This window comes from Armigeres subalbatus, chromosome 1 (assembly GCF_024139115.2).
Source record: "Armigeres subalbatus isolate Guangzhou_Male chromosome 1, GZ_Asu_2, whole genome shotgun sequence".
NCBI classification, from domain to species: domain Eukaryota; kingdom Metazoa; phylum Arthropoda; class Insecta; order Diptera; family Culicidae; genus Armigeres; species Armigeres subalbatus.
In genome coordinates this window covers 18482484-18501772 of record NC_085139.1, presented here as the reverse complement: position 1 = coordinate 18501772, position 19289 = coordinate 18482484, and the positions used below count along the sequence as shown (strand labels likewise).

The following is a 19289-nucleotide window of genomic DNA, read 5'->3' as shown; positions in this document are numbered from 1 at the left end:
ACGTATGTAAAAATTTCTATTTTTGAAGTCTCACTGTTACATACGTCGCTTTAACATATGGGAACTGAGAGCGACCTATGTAACAAAAAAGCAAAACAAAACAAAACTGCAGTTGCGTCAATCGTGCAACTATGGAAAACTGACCAATGTACACCGACGTGCGTGTAGCATACCGGTGTATGTATAATTTTATTGTTTTTCACAGTGAATTTGAATGAACTGAGCTTTGCTGTGAAGCACGCTTATTACGTGTCATGTAATGATGCATGCCAGCGGAAAAAAGTATTGAAAAAAGATTTAGTTTTAAAACAGTTTTAGAAAAAGTTTTGCCAACTTTCTGCAAAGGATTTCTCGAATCCTCATAATTGTTACATACGTCGTTATGAAAAATTATGCTTGAAATGCATGAAGCCAAATAGGACTTTTTGGGAACTTGCAAGTGTTCTTATTGTTAAGTTGACTTTTTGTCAATTTATTGGTCAATACTTAAAAGGTGCTGTAAAAAGAAAAGTGCATACTTAGGTTTTCCAAATCTGATGCAGACTATCTTTTGAAAAGGGTCAAACTTGTTTTTACTGATTTTTTCAAATGGATATAATCGATAAACGACGCTTCCTACAAAAAGTGTTGTATGGGTGACTGTCGCAAAATCATTCAAACTTTCTAATAAAACTTTTGAAAAACTCTAAATAGAACCCTACACTAAAAAAATCGATTTAAAAAATAAAAGTCAATTTGCAAAAAACGCTCTTTTTGATTTGGAAGAAATTTTGTCTCAAGATAGGTGATTATATTCCTACCAACCGTCCATACATCGCAAGCCGGGCACTTTTAAGGGAAAAAGTTTTTCTAACAAAACTTTTTCTTAACGGAATTGATTTTTTCAGTGTCTTTAGGGGTGGATTTAACATATGTATACATATATACTCATATTAATTATTCCTGTACAGTCAGGCAGAGTACAATGTTTTGGTCGTAACTGGTCGCAACTAAAGAAGCTAATAATGGAAAATAATATTTTTTGAAGACATAAACCCCTTTTTAATATTACTCTTAATTTAAAAACAAACTATATTTAGTGACTAAATTAGACAATGTATCATAAAAATAGATTTGCTTGGGGTTCTATAACGATGGCTTTCATTGGTTTAGTTTCAGATGAAAATACACTGAAAATAATTCCGACAAGAAAAAGTTTTTGTTAGAAAAACTTTTTTTCCTTAAGGGTGCCCAGCTTGCGATGTATGGACGGTTGGTAGGGAACATAATCACCTATCTTGAGACAAAATTTCATTTAAATAAAAAAGAGCATTTTTTCGCAAATCGACTTTAAAATTTTTAAACTGATTTTTTTCAGTGTAGGGCTCAATTTAGATTGTTTATGATATTTTCACTAGAAATTTTGACTGATTTTGCGATGGTCACCCATACAACACTTTTTTGTGGGATGCGTCGTTTTTCTATTATATCCATTTGAAAATATTAGCAATAAAAATTTCAGCTCTTTTCAAAGGATAGTCTAGATTAAATTTGGAAAAACATTTTTGTTTTCATTTCGGATCATCTGGTGATTTTTCATTTCTCATTTTTCATTTCTTACTTCTTACTTTTCACTCCTCACTTCGCACTTCTCACGTCTCACTTTTCACTTCTCACTGCTCACATCGGCCCATAGGGGAAAGAAATGGCAGAAATGACGCTTAACTTTTAAAAGAACATATGTCACCTTTTTTCATGAATTAATTTGTGTACCGCAATCAAAAGCTATCATATTGGTCTGTTGATCGCAATATTAAAATTCATTCATGAAAATATGTTTCTTAGGTCATTTTGAAAAAATAAACTAGAATTTTCAGTGTATACATGAAATCTTAAAATAGGTACTTTTTAACTCATTAATGGGTTTCTATGTTTCTTTGTGAAGTTTTTTTTTCTTCCGTGTAAGCTGTGTATTCTATGCTGTCAGTGCGCCGGTTTCGAATAAATTGTGTCTTGGGAGAACATAACCTAGAAAATCGATAGCTTATTTGTTACGAAATAATGATGTCTCATAACTCTTTGAATATTTACTATTTTTTGAGAAGTGCCATCATTATGAAACTCAATAGTGAACAAGAAGAAAACATTCCCCATCGAATGCAACTTGTTGTAGCAAAATCGATTCAGGTTTAGTACTAGAAAAATTGGCTAATGTTTCAATGTGCACACACATACGCACACACACACACGGACACACACACGGACAGACAGACATTTGCTCAGTTTGTCGAGCTGAATCGAATGGTATATAATACTATGGGTCTACAAGCGCTCTATAAAAAGTACGTTTTGGGAGTGAAATGAAAGCCTTTCTGGTACAACTTTGTTGTACGAGAAAGGCAAAAATCCGAGGGGGGAGGAGACAAAATGGATTTAAAATATTTGTATCGGCCTTATTGTAAAGGGCTAATACGGTAATACGATAGTAATTGAATAACTTCAACAAATATATTCTAAATATTCTCATTTCTGAAATATCATATGATTTTCCGATATATCGATATTTTCATTCCAATATATCGGAGATATCGATACTTTGATTCGATTATCGTATCGAATCAAATATCGATATTTTGAAGTATCGGAACGTCCCTAGTAGAATCATACTCAAATCTCAATCATCGAGGCTTCATGCACGAGCTAAGTCGCTCGCGAATCTGTAGTGAGAGCATCGCGCTTGAGTTTCTCGGACAGAATTACTTCGCTTCGTTCACTCGCCGAAAAATGATTTCGCTTTTAAAAACGTCCAAACGCAATCGTGACGAATGTTTTGCTTACATACAGATTTATTAATCATTTTTTTAAATGAAAAAAGTTAATTCAATGCACTAAATTAATGATTTCATGTGTGTTACTTCTACGTGAAGTTAAACGATTTACAATGATATGGAAATGCTAATATCATCTTCCAAACTTGGACGTACATGTTCATGATAGCATTAGAGGCGAAAGTATAGAATTGATAGTTCCGTTAGGATACGGCAGGCATGAAGAATGTTTTTTATAGAAGTCGGTTTGAAAGCGAGCGGAGGGCAATATTTGTGATGGCATATATCGCACGACCTTCCTTCTGCCAAGCTCCCGTATGAAGGGGAGGGAAGAATATCAGTGTGGAAGCTGATATATCTCCACTGGCAAAAGGGGGCATCCATCAATTCAGCTGTTATTGGTCGACGGTACAGCAGCAGTGCCTTTCTCTGCTTTGTTCTCTCCGAGGCAGCCAAGTTGGTTGCGACGAGACGGACGCAATGAGAAAACAGAACTGTGCAATAAAAATCCTATTCGACTAAATGCTGATGTCATATTAGAAATTTGGAGACAGTACTCGTCGATAGCAAATCCTTCCGCACGCGATGGCATATGAGCAAGTCAAACCACCTTCCTTTTGCCAGTGGAGATATATCAGCTTCCACACTGATATTCTTCCCTCCCCCTTCATACGGGAGCTTGGCAGAAGGAAGGTCGTGCGATATATGCCATCACAAATATTGCCCTCCGCTCGCTTTCAAACCGACTTCTATAAAAACATTCTTCATGCCTGCCGTATCCTAACGGGAACTATCAATTCTATACTATCGCCTCTAATGCTATCATGAACATGTACGTCCAAGTTTGGAAGATGATATTAGCATTTCCATATCATTGTAATTCAATGCATTCAACAATGCAGAACACGTAAAAATCATGCATTATATAGATCGGCATCAAACTAATATAATACGCAAGGGCTTTAGGGGCTTGCAGGGACAAGCTGGATTGTTTTCCGTTTTGAAGTTCTTCTTGATCGGAAAATTTTACTCATATTGAATTTAGTAAATCGAAGTTTTCTACATTCTAAATGACAGCATCCGTATTCCAGCTGATCTAGCATAATTAGGATCCCTAGAAACATGACAAACTAGCAATCTACAGGAAAGTAGATGAGTTGGTGAAAATCGCTTAGAAGACGTCCAGAAACCTGCTGTTTTGACGTAAACTACGTCTAAGGGGAAGACTCTGATACAGGGTGTCAAATGAGAATTTCAAAACTGGAGACCGTCACGAAATCATGTAAGATTTGTAACATCAATAGGTCCTTTATCTTTCAATGGATTTTAATGATTTATATATCAATCGATTCGTAAACTTTCCACCAATTTGCCAGTAGTATTGAAACTATTGATTATCAACGCTAAACTATTGAAAATTTTATTTCTTTCATGCATCATGCATCCCCTATACAGCGCGTTCCAATCCTTGATAATTGCCTACTTTTAGGGTATTATCTATTATTCACGGCTGGTAGCGACTGAAGCCACTCAAAATAGTGACTTTATTGACCAAAGCTGACGTAAAAAGGGACCAAATAGTGACTTTCAGTTGCAGAAAAAGTGACCAAATAGTGACTTCCAATTTCAGTTGCAAGTTCGATGAGACGAAATCAGGCGTTTTTGGGTCGAAGGAGAATATTTTTTTCGTAATTTGTGGCGGAAAACATCTTTCACTCACCACTCTTTTCTCTTAGAACTGAGAATGAGTGAAAATTTCGATCATTGGATTAGCTGAACACCTGCTTAAGAAAGATGCAGAGAACTCTACTATTTGTCATAGGTGAAACGGATGTTTTTTGAATTTTTAGTGCGACAGGAACAACAATACGAATCGTTTTAACAAAAAACGATCCAAAAATTATAGAGATTCATGTGAGCCTGGGATTGAACCCTCGACCTACTGCTTGTAATGAGGACCATGCTCTCTGAACTTTTAAATATTTATACTCCAAAATACGCAGGTTTTCCGACTTGCTGTGCGTATCCATGAACGATTTTTACTATGGAATTCGACAGCGCATGCAATCTTCAAAATTGGGGAGACTTGATGATCGCCTTTCTATGATATCTATGGTACTCAATAAATATTTTTTTAGAGCAAACCCTTCATCACAACTTTCAAATCTTCAAAAAATAGCCGCTGGAGAACAAATTAAACTTTCTTAAATTTTTTAGACAAATTTTTATATGGATGCCCAATGAGAGAAGCCTGCTCAAATTGAGACAACAACTTAAAAACCAAATATCCTGAAATTGTGGTGGAATGATGGCATTTTTTAGCATTTTTCTGGCATTTCTTCTTCTTCTTCTTCTTATTGGCATTACATCCCCACACTGGGACAGAGCCGCCTCGCAGCTTAGTGTTCATTAAGCACTTACACATTTATTAACTGCGAGGTTTCTAAGCCAGGTTACCATTTTTGCATTCGTATATCATGAGGCTAGCACGATGATACGTTTATGCCCAGGGAAGTCGAGACAATTTCCAATCCGAAAATTACCTAGACCGGCAGCGGGAATCGAACCCAGCCACCCTCAGCATGGTCTTACTTTGTAGCCACGCGTCTTACCGCACGGCTAAGGAGGGCCTTGGTATTTAGCATATTTAATTTATGGATTTGTGCTGTGAAAAAATGATAGCATTTGGTCATTATTGGGAGAAGTTGTTCTAATTTTGCGTGGCCACTAAAAACATCCTTAGGAGGAACAAAACACAGTAAATAAGGTCGTCAATTTAAAAAAAAAAATTGGAGGTTGTACACAAGACACGACCGCTCGACGTAAACTACGTAAAACCAAATAAACCCAGTTTTTTTTACACGGTTTGGTTTTAGTCGTTTGGGACCTTCAGCGTCAACGAAACAATGAGTTAACCCCACCAAAAAATTCACAAAAAATCAAAGAAAATTCAGAGGGTATTTAAAAACCAGCGAAAGTTCAGGTTTACCGAGAAATTAATGAATTCCAACCGTGTAAAAAAAACCTGGGTGTATACTACACTGAACCAACTATTCCGCTCTATATAGAAGAGAAGGAACCATCCCACGACAATACTACCCAGCTTTAGCAGCATCTCCCACTCTATGAAGGAGTAGGGACTCCACTGTCTAGCGGCTGGGCCACCCCATTTATACATCCCAGTTCAATAATAATTATAATACAAGTTGCTTGCAAATGCTTCCACACTTGTTCATTTATTTGATAAAAAGAGTGAGATGAAATTTGCCTAAAAAGTTTAGTCATCATCACACAAATGTACCATGCGTCTCCATATGCTTTTATGCTTATATGCTGCTGAACAGTTTTCAAAATCCCTACCTGTCGTTACTAAGCATATGCGGTATTTAGAAAAAAAATCGTTTCAGGATCGGAATTTCGCTGAATTTGAGCATGGCGAAATCTGATTTCTTTATTTCGTTTATAACATAAATTATTATTTTATTTCGTTTAGGGTAACGGTACCAATAGTGGAGGTATTAGTAGGCCTTTAAAAGTGAATATTTAAAAAAAATGATAATTTTTGAAAATTTACAGCTTTTAAAAATTGATTTAGGAAATAGGTGGAAAATTATGCTGAAGTGTTTTTTAGGATGGTTACTGATGAAGTGCAAAATATAGTTGATGTAAAAATTGATGTAGCGGTGTTAGATGGTGTTGGCAGTCATGGGTCTACATTAAGTGAATCGACTTATCATTAAATACACGACTGCAATATATGTTCAACAAAATCGTAAGCAGTGACTTATATACTTATTAATACTATGTTTGCACTACGGCCTGAATAACATGATATTCAAATTATCGACGAAAGAAAGCTCATCAAAATAGCCGAATAACATGTTACAAGGCCCTAGTGTGAACATAGTATAAATCGTGACGTGAATTTGGAAAGGTTGAACGGAATTATGAACAAAGATGGTTCCGACGATTTAGTAATTTGGTTTTGACCGTTTGGTAGTTTTTCGGTGACTCGTTTCTGAGGCTAGTTTCCTGCTTAAGGGAGTTAAGATAGTGGAGTAGTTGTGAATGTGAAGAAAGAACAATACGGTGATAGTGACCGCAATAATTTTTGGTGATCATGATGACTATGTTAAAATTAACGTAATGATAGTAGGTGAATATGATGCGTGATTTCATTGCTTATACTGAGTGAAATGATTCGTAGTGGGAGAAAAACTTATATACTTTTGTAAAGGTAAAGAAGAAGAAAAGAGTGATGTTGATGTTAGTGATGGTAGTTTGACAATACTAAGTGCTTATAATGATGAGGGTGGGCTGTTATACAAATCCTTGTTTTCATCAACACGGCCCACAACAGTGACCACATGAGCAGGCTTCGGAATTCTCACTCATATGAATAAAAACCTGCGATTAATCCATTTAGCGGAGTGTGATTTTTCATGGTCCCCCTGTGAGGAAGTATTCTCACACAACATTTTTATCCGGATAGAATTGGCGGGTGATAAATTCGTGAGCGCCAGATCACCGGATAATTTAATTTTAATCCACAAATTTTCCTTCTCGTCGCCTCATCAGATAAATTTTACAAGCATATTTACAAAAATTTAGGACCGCAACGGGATTCGAACCCAAAACAATTTTTAAATGTTCAGAGCGCCCACTAGAACCACACCACCACATGAATTGATTAAAAGCGAACGGAAAAACTCCTGTATTAAACCTTTTGCTTATCGTGGCGCATCGTTAGATTCAATCAGCTTGGAGTGGCAAAGCAAGCGGCATTTGATTTTCGCGAAGCATGGGAAGAAGGATAGCAATTTTTCGCACCATCGTTTGTGCCGGAGTTTATCGCACTGTAATTTATCCGGATAAAATGCATGGTGGAGTGATCAGTTGTCGCGTGAGTGAGTGAGAAATCCGAACCCTGCACATGAGCAACATCGTTTAGGAACGTCTGTGTGATGATGAAAAACGGGAGGCTCCTAGAAGTCAATATGGGCGGGGTACAGTGTAGATTAATAGCAAGGGACAGCTGCCATTGTAACCACCATGAAAAAAAAAAAGAATTTGAAAGAAAATGATATCCTCTTGTTACAAGTTTTTGTATGAGAAAGGAAAAAATATTTCTTCATACGTGGCAAACTGCTGTCGTAGAAAATTTGCGATCACATTTCTGAAACACAATCTGGAATAAGGTACACCGGGGGAAGTTGAAATGGTTTTTTTCAAAGTTGAAATTCGAAGTGCTGTAAAAAAATCACCTGCAGTTTAAATCCGTTTGCGGTGTTTGCTAGTTCGGGCCAAATATTATACATAAAAAATAAGCAACCTTAACAAACTTTTTTAAAAATATTTTTTTATATTTAAATTATTTTTTTATATGCGTCGTTTCAACTTGCCCCGCGAATCGGGGCAAGTTGAAACACTGCGTTATATTCAGACGTAAGCTAATTTTGCCGTTTTAATAACAAAATGTATGTACTCAGTGAGACTCAAGAAGCACGAGGTTGTAAAGGTGACTATAATTCTGCTTGGATTCGCATAAGAGTCCCATGTAAGTTTTTGACGATTTATGATAAAATAGTAGACTTTGTTCTAGAAATTTGAAAACAAATTCCATTTTAGTTGTCTCATCTTGATATTTACTCTCATAAAAATCAGATTCCAGATTTTGATAGGTACTCTTTTACACAAGAAATAAACTTAAGTATGGTCTATTTTATTGTGGGACAATTAATACGGATAAAGAATATTACGTCAATGTTTTGGAAAGATACCAATTTTTTGTTTTCAATTTATTAGATTTTTTTTGTATTTCTCCATGTAAAACAAGTTTGATAAATTCAACAGCAAATTACTCAAGTCAGCGAAACTGACATGGGACTCTTATGTGAATAAGGGTAGTGTACAACAAAGTCACAAGCGTATTTTCAGAGACCAAATTCTGAAGAACGCACTGCGTTGAAAATCTATCAAATTGATTTCCTCCTACTGTCACCACTCGGATTACTATTCAGGATGCTTCATTATTTGATTCACTTGTATATTGCCGCAGTTGATTAATTCGGCTGTGGCTTCTTCATAACTACATTAATTAACCAGCCATCACATCTCTCATAAACTCTTCGATTAGAGAAATAAACAGCTGGGGTAGTGAAAGATGTAGTTAACAAAATGTTCACATATTCTATGTTTTATTTTTCTGAGAGTCAGTGCTCAGTAGATTAAGAATCTCAAAACTGCAGTTTAAACATTTTAGTGGAGATTGTAGGAGGACCCTTCTTTTCATTCTAGTGGAGATTGTAGGAGGGTTGCATCCAGGACGGAACAGGTGGAAATTTATTAAATTTATGTTTAGAAGTTTGCATGTTTTCATAAATTTATGTTTTTCGAATGTATGTATTTACGAACCATGTAGAATTCTGAAAAAAAAAAATACTTTTAATTGCGAGGGTGACGTTTTGAATCGTTTGTTTCAACTTGCCCCGCACCACGCATTTCTATTTGCCCCGATGAGTTGAACATGCAGAGCAATATCAAACAACCAAAATACAAAAATTAAAACGGGTCTTTCATCGATTTTTCATAATCATTATGCTTATTCAACATTGAATGATTACCTACCGTGAAAATTTGATGAAAAAACTCTTCCAAACATCGTTTTGAGACCTGTTTCATTGACACGTCAAATAGTTGGTTTGTATTTTGCAAAGGGCGAAAAATAAACAATGGCAGGGATTGCTTTTGAAAGCTGCAATCTTTCGGGAATGGCAGTCAGAAGGAGCGTTTAGGCGAGTAGTTTGTTGAAAAAAATTATCAGAGCATTCGGTCGTTTCTTATCTGAATTACAGCTTCCGTTTCAACTTACCCCGCATTTCAACTTGCCCCGGTGTACCTTACATATCTTTGCGTATTATAGAAAGGTTCAGGGCCGTCCTTAGCCAAGCGGTAAGATGCGCGGCTATAAAGCAAGATCATGCTGAGGGTGGCTGGGCTCGATTCCCGGAAAAAAATTAAATTTCATTTCGTTTCGTAAAATTTCGAAATCAATGGACCTTGATTTCGTATCGTTTCAAAGTCTCGAAAGTAAATCTATGTTTCGTTCCGTTTTGTTTCGAATCCACATGGACATTATAAATTTCGTTTCGTTTCGTTAGGAAAAAGTGTCTTATCGCATACCCTTAGTAGTTACCTCTGGTAGGCCCATTTTTGCACTCATTGGGACATTCAGAGATCGTAATAACTTAGTATTTTAACTTATCTGAACTTGCAATCATGCAAACATGCAAGTGACTTCAACGCCGTTAATGGGATGATCCCCTACATCAAACAACAAACGCAAGTAACCAGTCGATTTATGAGGGCAGAAACTACAAATGCAACCCATGAGCATCGCAAATACAAATTTACTGTCGGCCAGTGTAAACAATAGTTTCAATGGATTTTAAAAATTTCTGGAGAGTTTTCGATCCGATTTATAATAAAATCTCGAAAATCTATCGAAAGATAAAGGAGCTACCGTCGTGCGGGGCTTCTTTTGACTACGGGTGCTACTTTGGAATTTTCTGAAAAAATTAAACGAAATAAATACAAAGTTTGAAACAGAAAGTTGCCATCCAACTTTCAACAATACACCTGAATGGTGATAATAGAAATTTGATAGTAATTTACGGTATAATTCTTGTTTCAAAATGTCCAAAGTAGCCCCCGATTTGTCAAAAGAAGCACGGTATTAGCGCTTGAAACCTCGCCTAATCTCGTGACGTCTTCCCCTTAGGCGTAGTTTACGTTAAAAACCTAGAATAATCCTTTAAATTACCTTTCTGGGATCTACTGGTCATCAGGAAAGGAAACACAACATTGAGCCTTGAAATCTACAGGAAGCCTACGAACGCCATGAGAGTCATCGCAAATACATCGAACTTTTCGTATCAACATAAAATGGCAGCATTGTATTACATGGTCCACAGTATGCAAATGATACCCTAACCGAAGATGGATAAACGTAGAAGCTACAACACATTTTGGAAACAGCGAAGATCAACGGATACCAGGAGAAGGCTATACGAGCAATCATCAACAAGAAGGCACCGTTCGATCGATAAGCTGCAGAAAAATGTGCGGTCCCATAGGATAAACACATCACCAACCAGCTACGCCCTCGACTAATGAAATTCAGCATCGATCTAGTATTCTCCAGTTTGAAGCAACCAACTCAAGGCTTTCTTCTTCTTAAACGGGGCCCTCCTTAGCCTCAACTCAAGGCTTTATTGGGTTCTATGAAGGATAAAGTAGAAAAGTTGAATAAGGCAGGGTTTTTGTTTTAATAAGTTGCTCCCAATGTGAGCAAGGGGCGAAAATAGAAAATTCTAAGATATTTCATTGCGAATTTAGATCTAGGTAGCAGAGTATGTGCATAAGGAAAATCACCCAATAATGGCATAAAATATTAGTAGTTTAAGAAACATCTCTTCTCCGTGGAAACTTGATGTAGGTTAGAGTTTGGAAATCTACCGACAATTACAAACAGCGTTTTTGAACAAAGATCAGCGAATTGGCAGCTCTGAATGTTTTTACCAAAGCAATAAATTAATTAGTTGTATAGGTAAATAAAGTTATTAAATAAGATTGGATTAGGTATCAAGCGTAGTATAAAGTCGAGTCAAGTAGACACTGAAGAAGGCCTTACAGTTGAGGTCGAAATACGTATCTGTAAAGATCAAAACGTTGTGGAATTAAAAGAATAAAATGGAATAGTAATAAATTCGTCTTATGACAGGTCTCAGTTCTTTAAAGAAAAGATAAAATATTCCAAGAAAGCACCAAAAGGCAGTGTCACAACCTTTCGATAATTAATTTTCGGAAATATTTTATAGCCCTTTGTTTCCGAATCGCGATCAATGCTCCTTATAATCCGACCGGAATGATTCTACAAATTGGTAGCAAACACAAATCCATCTAAGATAAGTTCGATTGTAAGCAAAAGGAGCACCTCTGAAAAACATGTGTTGCTCGCTTCTTGGCGCTATTATTACATACACCTTGGACATCGCCATTTCTCAACCCAGCTTATTTGCTGAATCACTGCCATCAGACATGTCTCACCTGGGAAAAGTGATGGGAAAGTTTCGAATGATTGTGAAATTGGTTAATGAACATGGTGTCTTCATGTTCTAACAAGACTGTGCATATGAATCACATCTCGTATTGGTTGGCTCCTCGAACCCGACTTGCATCATTAATATTAAGTTAATAACTAATAAGTTGTTATTGTTATTGTGCACAATGCGATCAAATGATACCGCAAAAAAGGCGACCATAAACCTGTTCTTTCGATGTTTGTCTTCAGTCACCCTCTACTCGATGTTTATCGCCCACCATAGAATGGATCGTGTTGTCGCTTCACTTTGTTCTTGCCCTTGTCATGTTGGTGCCCACGAAGCACTCCTCTATTTGTTATATTTGGTTTTATATCTTTCGCAATCAATTGAATATGAATACAAATCGTTTTTTAATCGTGCCTGGTTATGAAGCTATTCAAATCCATAGAAACAAAATCGTAAAATAATCTGTATTGTTCGATCATGGAAAAACTAAGACAAATGAATACTGCAAACAAAGGGTTTATTCAATTTGTCAATAAAATTTGTAAGCAAATATACATGCGCATCAGAAGGTATGAAATCACAAAACAATATTGCGGATCTTTTCAAAATTTTCCATTTTGCGGATTCGGCAAAGTTCTTCCACAGCTGTCAAAGTTCTACCGCAAGCCTGCAAATCTCCAATACACTGGAACAAAAACCTAGTATATGGCGTTGTCATCGTAGAATGTCATGCCAAACGGCAAAGAAAAGTATGAAGTGACAGCTGCGGTAGTTTGGAAATTGAACCGTAAAGAGGAAAGTTTTCTCTTGAACAGCAATATATTTTCTTGTAGAAATAAGGTACTCTGATGATATTTCACATGTTATTTGATTCCGGTAAGTTTTCATAGATTGCGGTTAAAATCTAATCTATCAGAAGAATTTTCAATAAAAGTTAAGAAATGGTCGAAGTAGGCAAATTCTTTCGGGGTTTCCCCTGTAGTGCATGTGGAGTTTTTTTGTAGAAATTTATCCAGATATTCGTCCACCCTAAATTCATTCGGATTCTCCTCAGATTCTCCATTTTCTTCTTGAATGGCTGTACGCTCCAACTGGAACCTGCTGGCCTGCTTAGTATTCTATTAGCTTTTACTCAGTTATTAATTGAAAGCTTTTCTACGCCAGCCATTACAATGAGTATGTATCTTGTGTGTCAAGAACAATGGATAAATTATGCCCAGGGAGTCGAGAATGTTCCCCACCCGAAAACATCATAGACCAGACCGAGAAACGAACTCGGTGGAAAATGGTGGATGGCGCAGACGCATGAATTACGAGTTGTGCCAAGTGTACAAAAATGCAGACATAGGCAGGCCGGTAAAATATAGCTGATTACAGTGGGCTGGACATGTAGTGCGTATGCCGGAAGAGAGACCAGCAATAGTCATGTTTAACAGAGAACCTGGAAGAGGATATCGGATCCGGGGTAGACCCCGCACTCGCTGGCTGTGTGCAACCAAGAAAGACTGGCGACTGGCGGCCCAAGAACGAGCAACCTGGAACAAGACATAACATTCGGTTTGGTACGGACAACACGTAGTGTATACGACCATCACAGGTATAGGTAATATTCTTCTTCTGCTTATTGGCATTACATCCCCACACTGGGACAGAGTCGCCTCGCCTTAGCTTAGTGTTCATTAAACACTTCCGCAGTTATTAACTGCGAGGTTTCTAAGCCAGGTTACCATTTTTGCATTCGTATATCGTATGAGGCTAGTACGATGATACTTTTATGCCCAGGGAAGCCGAGACAATTTCCAATCCGAAAATTGCTTAGACCGGCACCGGGAATCGAACCCAGCCACCCTCAGCATGGTCTTGCTTTGTAGCCGCGCGTCCGCACGGCTAAGGAGGGCCCCTTATAGGTAATATTATAATATATATTATCTTCATTAAACACTTTAGCTTTAATTTCAACGGTTCTAACACGATAAAAACGAACGAGCACAAACGAAATAATTGATTGATTAATGCTGCCAGGATTCCCAATCTATCCCGTTATCTGAACTGTACCTATGATCGACCTGGCAATAATTACTCAGCTATGACCGGAAGTCCACAGTAATAATCATGTACTAACAGCCATGAAAATGGTATACAATAATACTAAGAGATTGAACCAGGGAGCCGACGAACCCCTGGAGCCGACGTTCTGATACCTGATACCTGATAAGAGATTGAACCAGGGTGCGGTGTCCCTAATCTCCCTAAAATTGTAAATCTTTTGGGTAATTTTTATCAATCGCATCGATCGATAATAGTCGTTATTGCAATGGTTTGATAGAAACCAGCATTCAATGATAACTTATTATCCTCACATACGTAATTATTAAAAAGTGATCAATTTAATCACGGATCAAAAAAATATGTATCACCGTATCACATTCCTAATGACACATTGGGGTCGGCTCTAATGACTTGTTAACTAAAACCGCTTCTGTCACTCACTCTGCTGCTCCTATGCATAGGTTTTTTTTCGTAATCGTTTTGTGACACCGTGGAATAACCCGCATTGCTGAGATTCCCAAAAGGACTTTGAGGGCGACAGGCTCGTTGTGACATTTTTTCCGGCATTTCATTTTGGGATAATTGAAGTCTGTCGTAGACGAACCCGTTTGACGACAAACAGAATGGCACGCCTCACTCATTTGCATATTGTTTTGATTCAATAACACACGAATTCCACTTACGTGCATTGATTTTGGACAGCGCGCAAAGCGTCAAAGACGCTATTATCAGAAACATTGTCTTCATCACTTTAATTAAATCTGTTCGCCACTATTCTTGTTTCGTTTCAAATACGGTACCCACTAGCGATCGCGATCACACGTGAAAATAAGGCTGGAACAAGTTGGAAACACGTCTTCTCCGATTAAATCATTTGAAACGACTGATGTCAACCGGTGAACTGAACCTCCGAAGTCATATTTACGTCGTAGCTTTTTGACGCCACCCAGTGGTCGTCGCGACGTTCTGGTGAAGGTGCGACGGTCACTGAAATGAGGAAACAACCTCACGTCACGGGATCTGCATACCGCTTTGATGAGCCATCATCGTCGCCACCTTTCGACACCATCTATCGGGATGGTCAGTCCGAGCCACGAGCCGAAGATGTTACGTCCAAGTCACGTGCTTTCGCCACCCAACCTGCCCATAACTGACCCAGCATGGCGCTTTTTGTGCCCACCTCGTAGAGATCACTCCGGCTCGGAAGGTGTGCGCGCGATCGCACTCCACTATTTGACGCCAACCTGGCCCATTCATTGCTCGCGTAGAGTGGTACCCTCCTATGTCTTATGTACAGACTAGATATACGTAGCGGCATGAGAGAGAATGTGACCGAGCGAAAAATCCCCGAGAAACCGGCCTCCTCCAGTTGGATTATTAGCGGTCGAACTTGTCCGTGCGCGACTCGATACGGGCGGCGGCATGATAGCATGTGCGCATCTTATAGGCAGTTAGATTAACTGAAAGGGAATCATGTATTGGGTACAGTCATAAGTGACCCATCGCCATCGCTGATAAATGCCATTAAATATTTATGAAATAAATTAATTTTCCGTAGGACTACTGAAGTTAGACATACATGATCTATGGTCTTATCAAAATATGTTATCGATCTAAGAATAAACAAAATTTGGCAGTTAAATGGCAATGACTAATACACGTGAGAGAAGCAAACCTCCTGAGTCCGAACTCTAGTTAGAATAGCTGTTCTAAAATTAGCCGTGCTACGGATTATGGAAAAAATTGGTGTTTTTTTCTGTAAAAGGGCGTAATTTACTAGTCGAGTAAATTATCATCGTCAATTTTCTTCTTGTTTAATAAAAGTGATAAGCAGCACATTTCTCGCGTACTTATTCAAAAGGACGTATGTGATTTTGTAAACAAAGATTCAAACGTCGATTCGTTCAATCTGATGACTCTCCCACGCAAACCAACACCACCAACAGGTAGTCGTAGTCCTCCCCTACCTGTCTGTGGTGATAGTTTGCGTGGGAGTGCTGTTAGATTGGATAAATCGACATTTGAATCTTTGTTTACAAAATCACATACGTCCTTTTGAATAAGTACCCCAGATTTGTTTGTATAGATTCACGGTGTGCCTGTCATCGTTGTTAACGAAAAAATGTCCATCCATTCTGCACTCGCTTCTCGAAAATGTATAGCATTCAGGCGTCTGCTCTGAACATTTCAAAACATTTCACCTAGGAAATGTTGCAAAATACTACAGCGGAAACAAATAAAATAAAAATATAAAATCAGAAGGGTTAAATACAAGATACGACCGCCCAACGTAAACTGCGTAAAACATATGATAAGATAATTAATTTGCTTAGAGCTTAGAGTGTTTAAAATTTTGACTTTTTCGCTCGCCTATACTTGAACGATAACATTTGCTGTTTTGATGAACCTCCTAGATATTTCACTGAATTGGTTGTAATTTAACAATTTAACTGAGTACGAGCAGTTTGAAGTTTGTAAGGTACAGTGGTGTAAGTGGGTAAATGGGGTAAGTGAAAAAAACGTTAATATTTCACTGATGAATTGCACAGAATTATTCAATTTGTCTTCATAATCATACAAGGCCATTCAAATCAATGCGTTAAATAAGTGAAACACGAAATAATGAACCATTTCAACATGCGAGAGTAAAAGTTTATTAACCTTTCAAGTTTATTCTTTTGCACAAGTTTTTTTTGCGTGTCAATAAATACAAATATTTTTTATATTGGTTTCCATAACACATTCAATTAGTGCATTGATAAGTTGGTTTTCTTTGTAGTTTTGAATTCCAGCCACAAAAATATTGATATGAAAATCAAAAAATTTGAAAAAAATATTTTATTGCTTCGCTTGTTTTTAGCATGGGTGGGGCAAGTGAAAATTTTCCGACACTGAATGCATTTCTCTATTTTTCCAAACACAAATAATTTCTATTAAGCTATTATATTATATTCTATTTTATTATTATATTCTTGTTACGAAGACGGTCACGTTTCGGACTCTTAACCAGCAAACTCGTTATTGCTTTGAGTAGGCTTTAAGCTGAAATTGTTATTTATTGTAATTTCTTTTTGCATGATTAATTTTAAGCTAACTTACATTTGTTGTCTTCTACGTTAACTGTCCGTCTACTTGTAACAAAGGTAATTCGTGGTTGTGAATGTCCCTATTAAGTTAAGTATTACAATTAAGATCAAATTCATAATTTTAAGCATCAAAGTACTTACTTGTAATATTAGGAACAAATTCTAGTTTACCACTTTAGAATATAAGATTTTAGGATAACTTTAACTTTAGAATAATTGTTTTAGGTTTAGCGAATCTAATCTTCTCTCTTGACTATTATTCTTCGTATTGGATAGCTATTTCTGCCAATCATTTCCCGTGACGTTTACTCTTGACGTTGTCAGTTTATCATTCGCCCGGTTGATTTCAGGGATGAGCTAAACGGTTTTAGCCGATGGCGAGGGGTCTTGAATCGTTGTGCACATACCCGGACCCGTATTGCTTGAAGTTCTGTCTTCAGCCATACAATCTTCATCTAGCACGTCCAAGACCGCCAGCTTAGTTACTGGACGAAGAAATACGCCTGCCTTCGATTTCACATCCGCGCTCCGTATGCGCCCGTCTTTTCCAAGGTTCACCTTCACAACTACTCCTCGTTCCCAGCTGTTCCTTCTTGCCTCATCCACCACTATCACCAAATCTCCCACTCGTACGGGCTTAGTTTCCCCGAACCACTTCGACTGCCTTGCAATGACCGGTAGATACTCGGTAACCCATCTTGTCCAAAAACGGTCCAGCATTACGCGCACATGGTTCCAGTTGGCACGAAGCGTGGACTTCACGTCGACCGGATTAGCGACTGGCTGGCATACTCCATTCGAGCTAAGAAGCAGGAAATGATTAGGTGTCAGCGCTTCACTCTCTGCGGAATCCAAGGGTAGATATGTAAGCGGCCGTGTGTTTACGATGGATTCAGCTTCTGTCAATGCGGTTTGAAAGGTTTCATCATCAGGGTTTCTCGATGTCTCCATGGCTGCCAATGCCAGTTTCACTGAGCGTACTAACCGCTCCCATATACCTCCCATATGAGGAGCATAAGGCGGATTCATCTTCCACTGTGTGGCTGCGTTTGTGAAGGTTGAAGCCAACTCTTGATTCAGCTTTCGAATTTCTTCGCGCAACTCCTTCCTTGCTCCTTGGAAATTTAGTCCTTGATCAGAGTATATCTCCAACGGTGCACCACGGCGAGCTATAAACCGACGAATGGCAAGTTTGCATGATTCGGTCGACAACGTAAAGGCTACCTCAAGATGAATTGCCCTTGTTGTGAGGCAGGTAAATAATGCTGCCCATCTCTTCACGTTCGTGCGCCCTACTCGTACAGTTACGGGACCGAAGTAGTCCAACCCGGTAAAAGTGAACGCCCTGATATAGGGGGTTAAACGTGCTTCCGGGAGAGGGCTCATCCGAGGTGGTCGTGGAACTGCTTTGCGTACCTTACACAATGTACAGGACTTCGCTACTTTCCCCACAGCTACTCTTATCTCCGACACATGGAATCGTTGCCTGAGCTCATTCACGATGGTTTCATTGTTTGCGTGTGCAAACTTTCGGTGATATCCGTCGATAATCAGCATTGTTACGTAGTGGTCTTTCGGTAGTATCACCGGAAATTTTGCGTCATCTGCTACTGCGGGAGCTGCACCAATTCGCCCGTCCTTGCGGATCAATCCATCTGCTCCGATGAAAGGATTCAACTTGTAGATACGGCTTTTCTTCTCGATTTGTTTCGGATGATGCGACGAATCTTTCTGCAGCGCTTCAAGCACAGCAAATTCTTGCGGGTAGACCTCAAGTTGAACCAATTTCAACACCATAATCTCTGCTTCCTGCATCTCTTTACTGCAAAGATTCTTTGTAGTCAGGCACGGTAAGTTGTTTCTCTTTCCAAGACAGTTATTTAGGAATCGTCGAACATATCCCATGGCTTGCAACAATCGTTCCCATTTGGAAAAGCGCTCAAACTGCACCGTTCCGGTTACGCTGCATCGATGGATCGTTATTATATTCCGCATTTCTTCTGCTGTGCTCCATTCTTCTTCCTTATGACCTGGCCATTCTGCTTCATCTTGGTAGAGAAACGATGGTCCACGAAGCCATCGGGATTCTTCAGAGGCATCTGGACCATTACCCCATTTTGTTGCTTCGTCGGAAACATTTCATTTTGAGGGTACTTTCCTCCAATCGTTTACGTCGGTGGATTCCAAAATCTCTCCTACCCTGAACGCCACAAACTGGTGGAACCTTCGTTGATCCG

The 19289-nt window shown here is 38.4% G+C and overlaps 2 protein-coding genes across 3 annotated transcripts in view; both read right to left on the bottom strand.

Moving 5' to 3' along the window:
* LOC134222397 (serine protease grass-like) overlaps positions 1-19289 on the bottom strand; it is a 46995-nt gene that overhangs the window by 16117 nt on the left and 11589 nt on the right. The window contains exon 1 of one of the 2 annotated variants that reach the window (XM_062701552.1): positions 14650-14921. The exons of the other annotated variant lie outside the window; for it this stretch is intronic. Coding sequence (XP_062557536.1) covers positions 14650-14713 — 64 coding nt within the window. The 5' untranslated portion in view covers positions 14714-14921. Of the gene's footprint in view, positions 1-14649; positions 14922-19289 lie in introns of those variants that run through there. 2 annotated transcript variants of the gene reach the window in all.
* Positions 17410-19047, bottom strand: LOC134205994 (uncharacterized). The gene has a single exon (XM_062681686.1). The coding sequence runs from the start codon at positions 19045-19047 to the stop codon at positions 17410-17412; it is 1638 nt and encodes a 545-aa protein (XP_062537670.1).

Excerpts from the sequence above, each read along its gene's own strand:
- LOC134205994 (XM_062681686.1), bottom strand. The coding sequence starts at position 19,047 with ATGCGGAATATAATAACGATCCATCGATGCAGCGTAACCGGAACGGTG.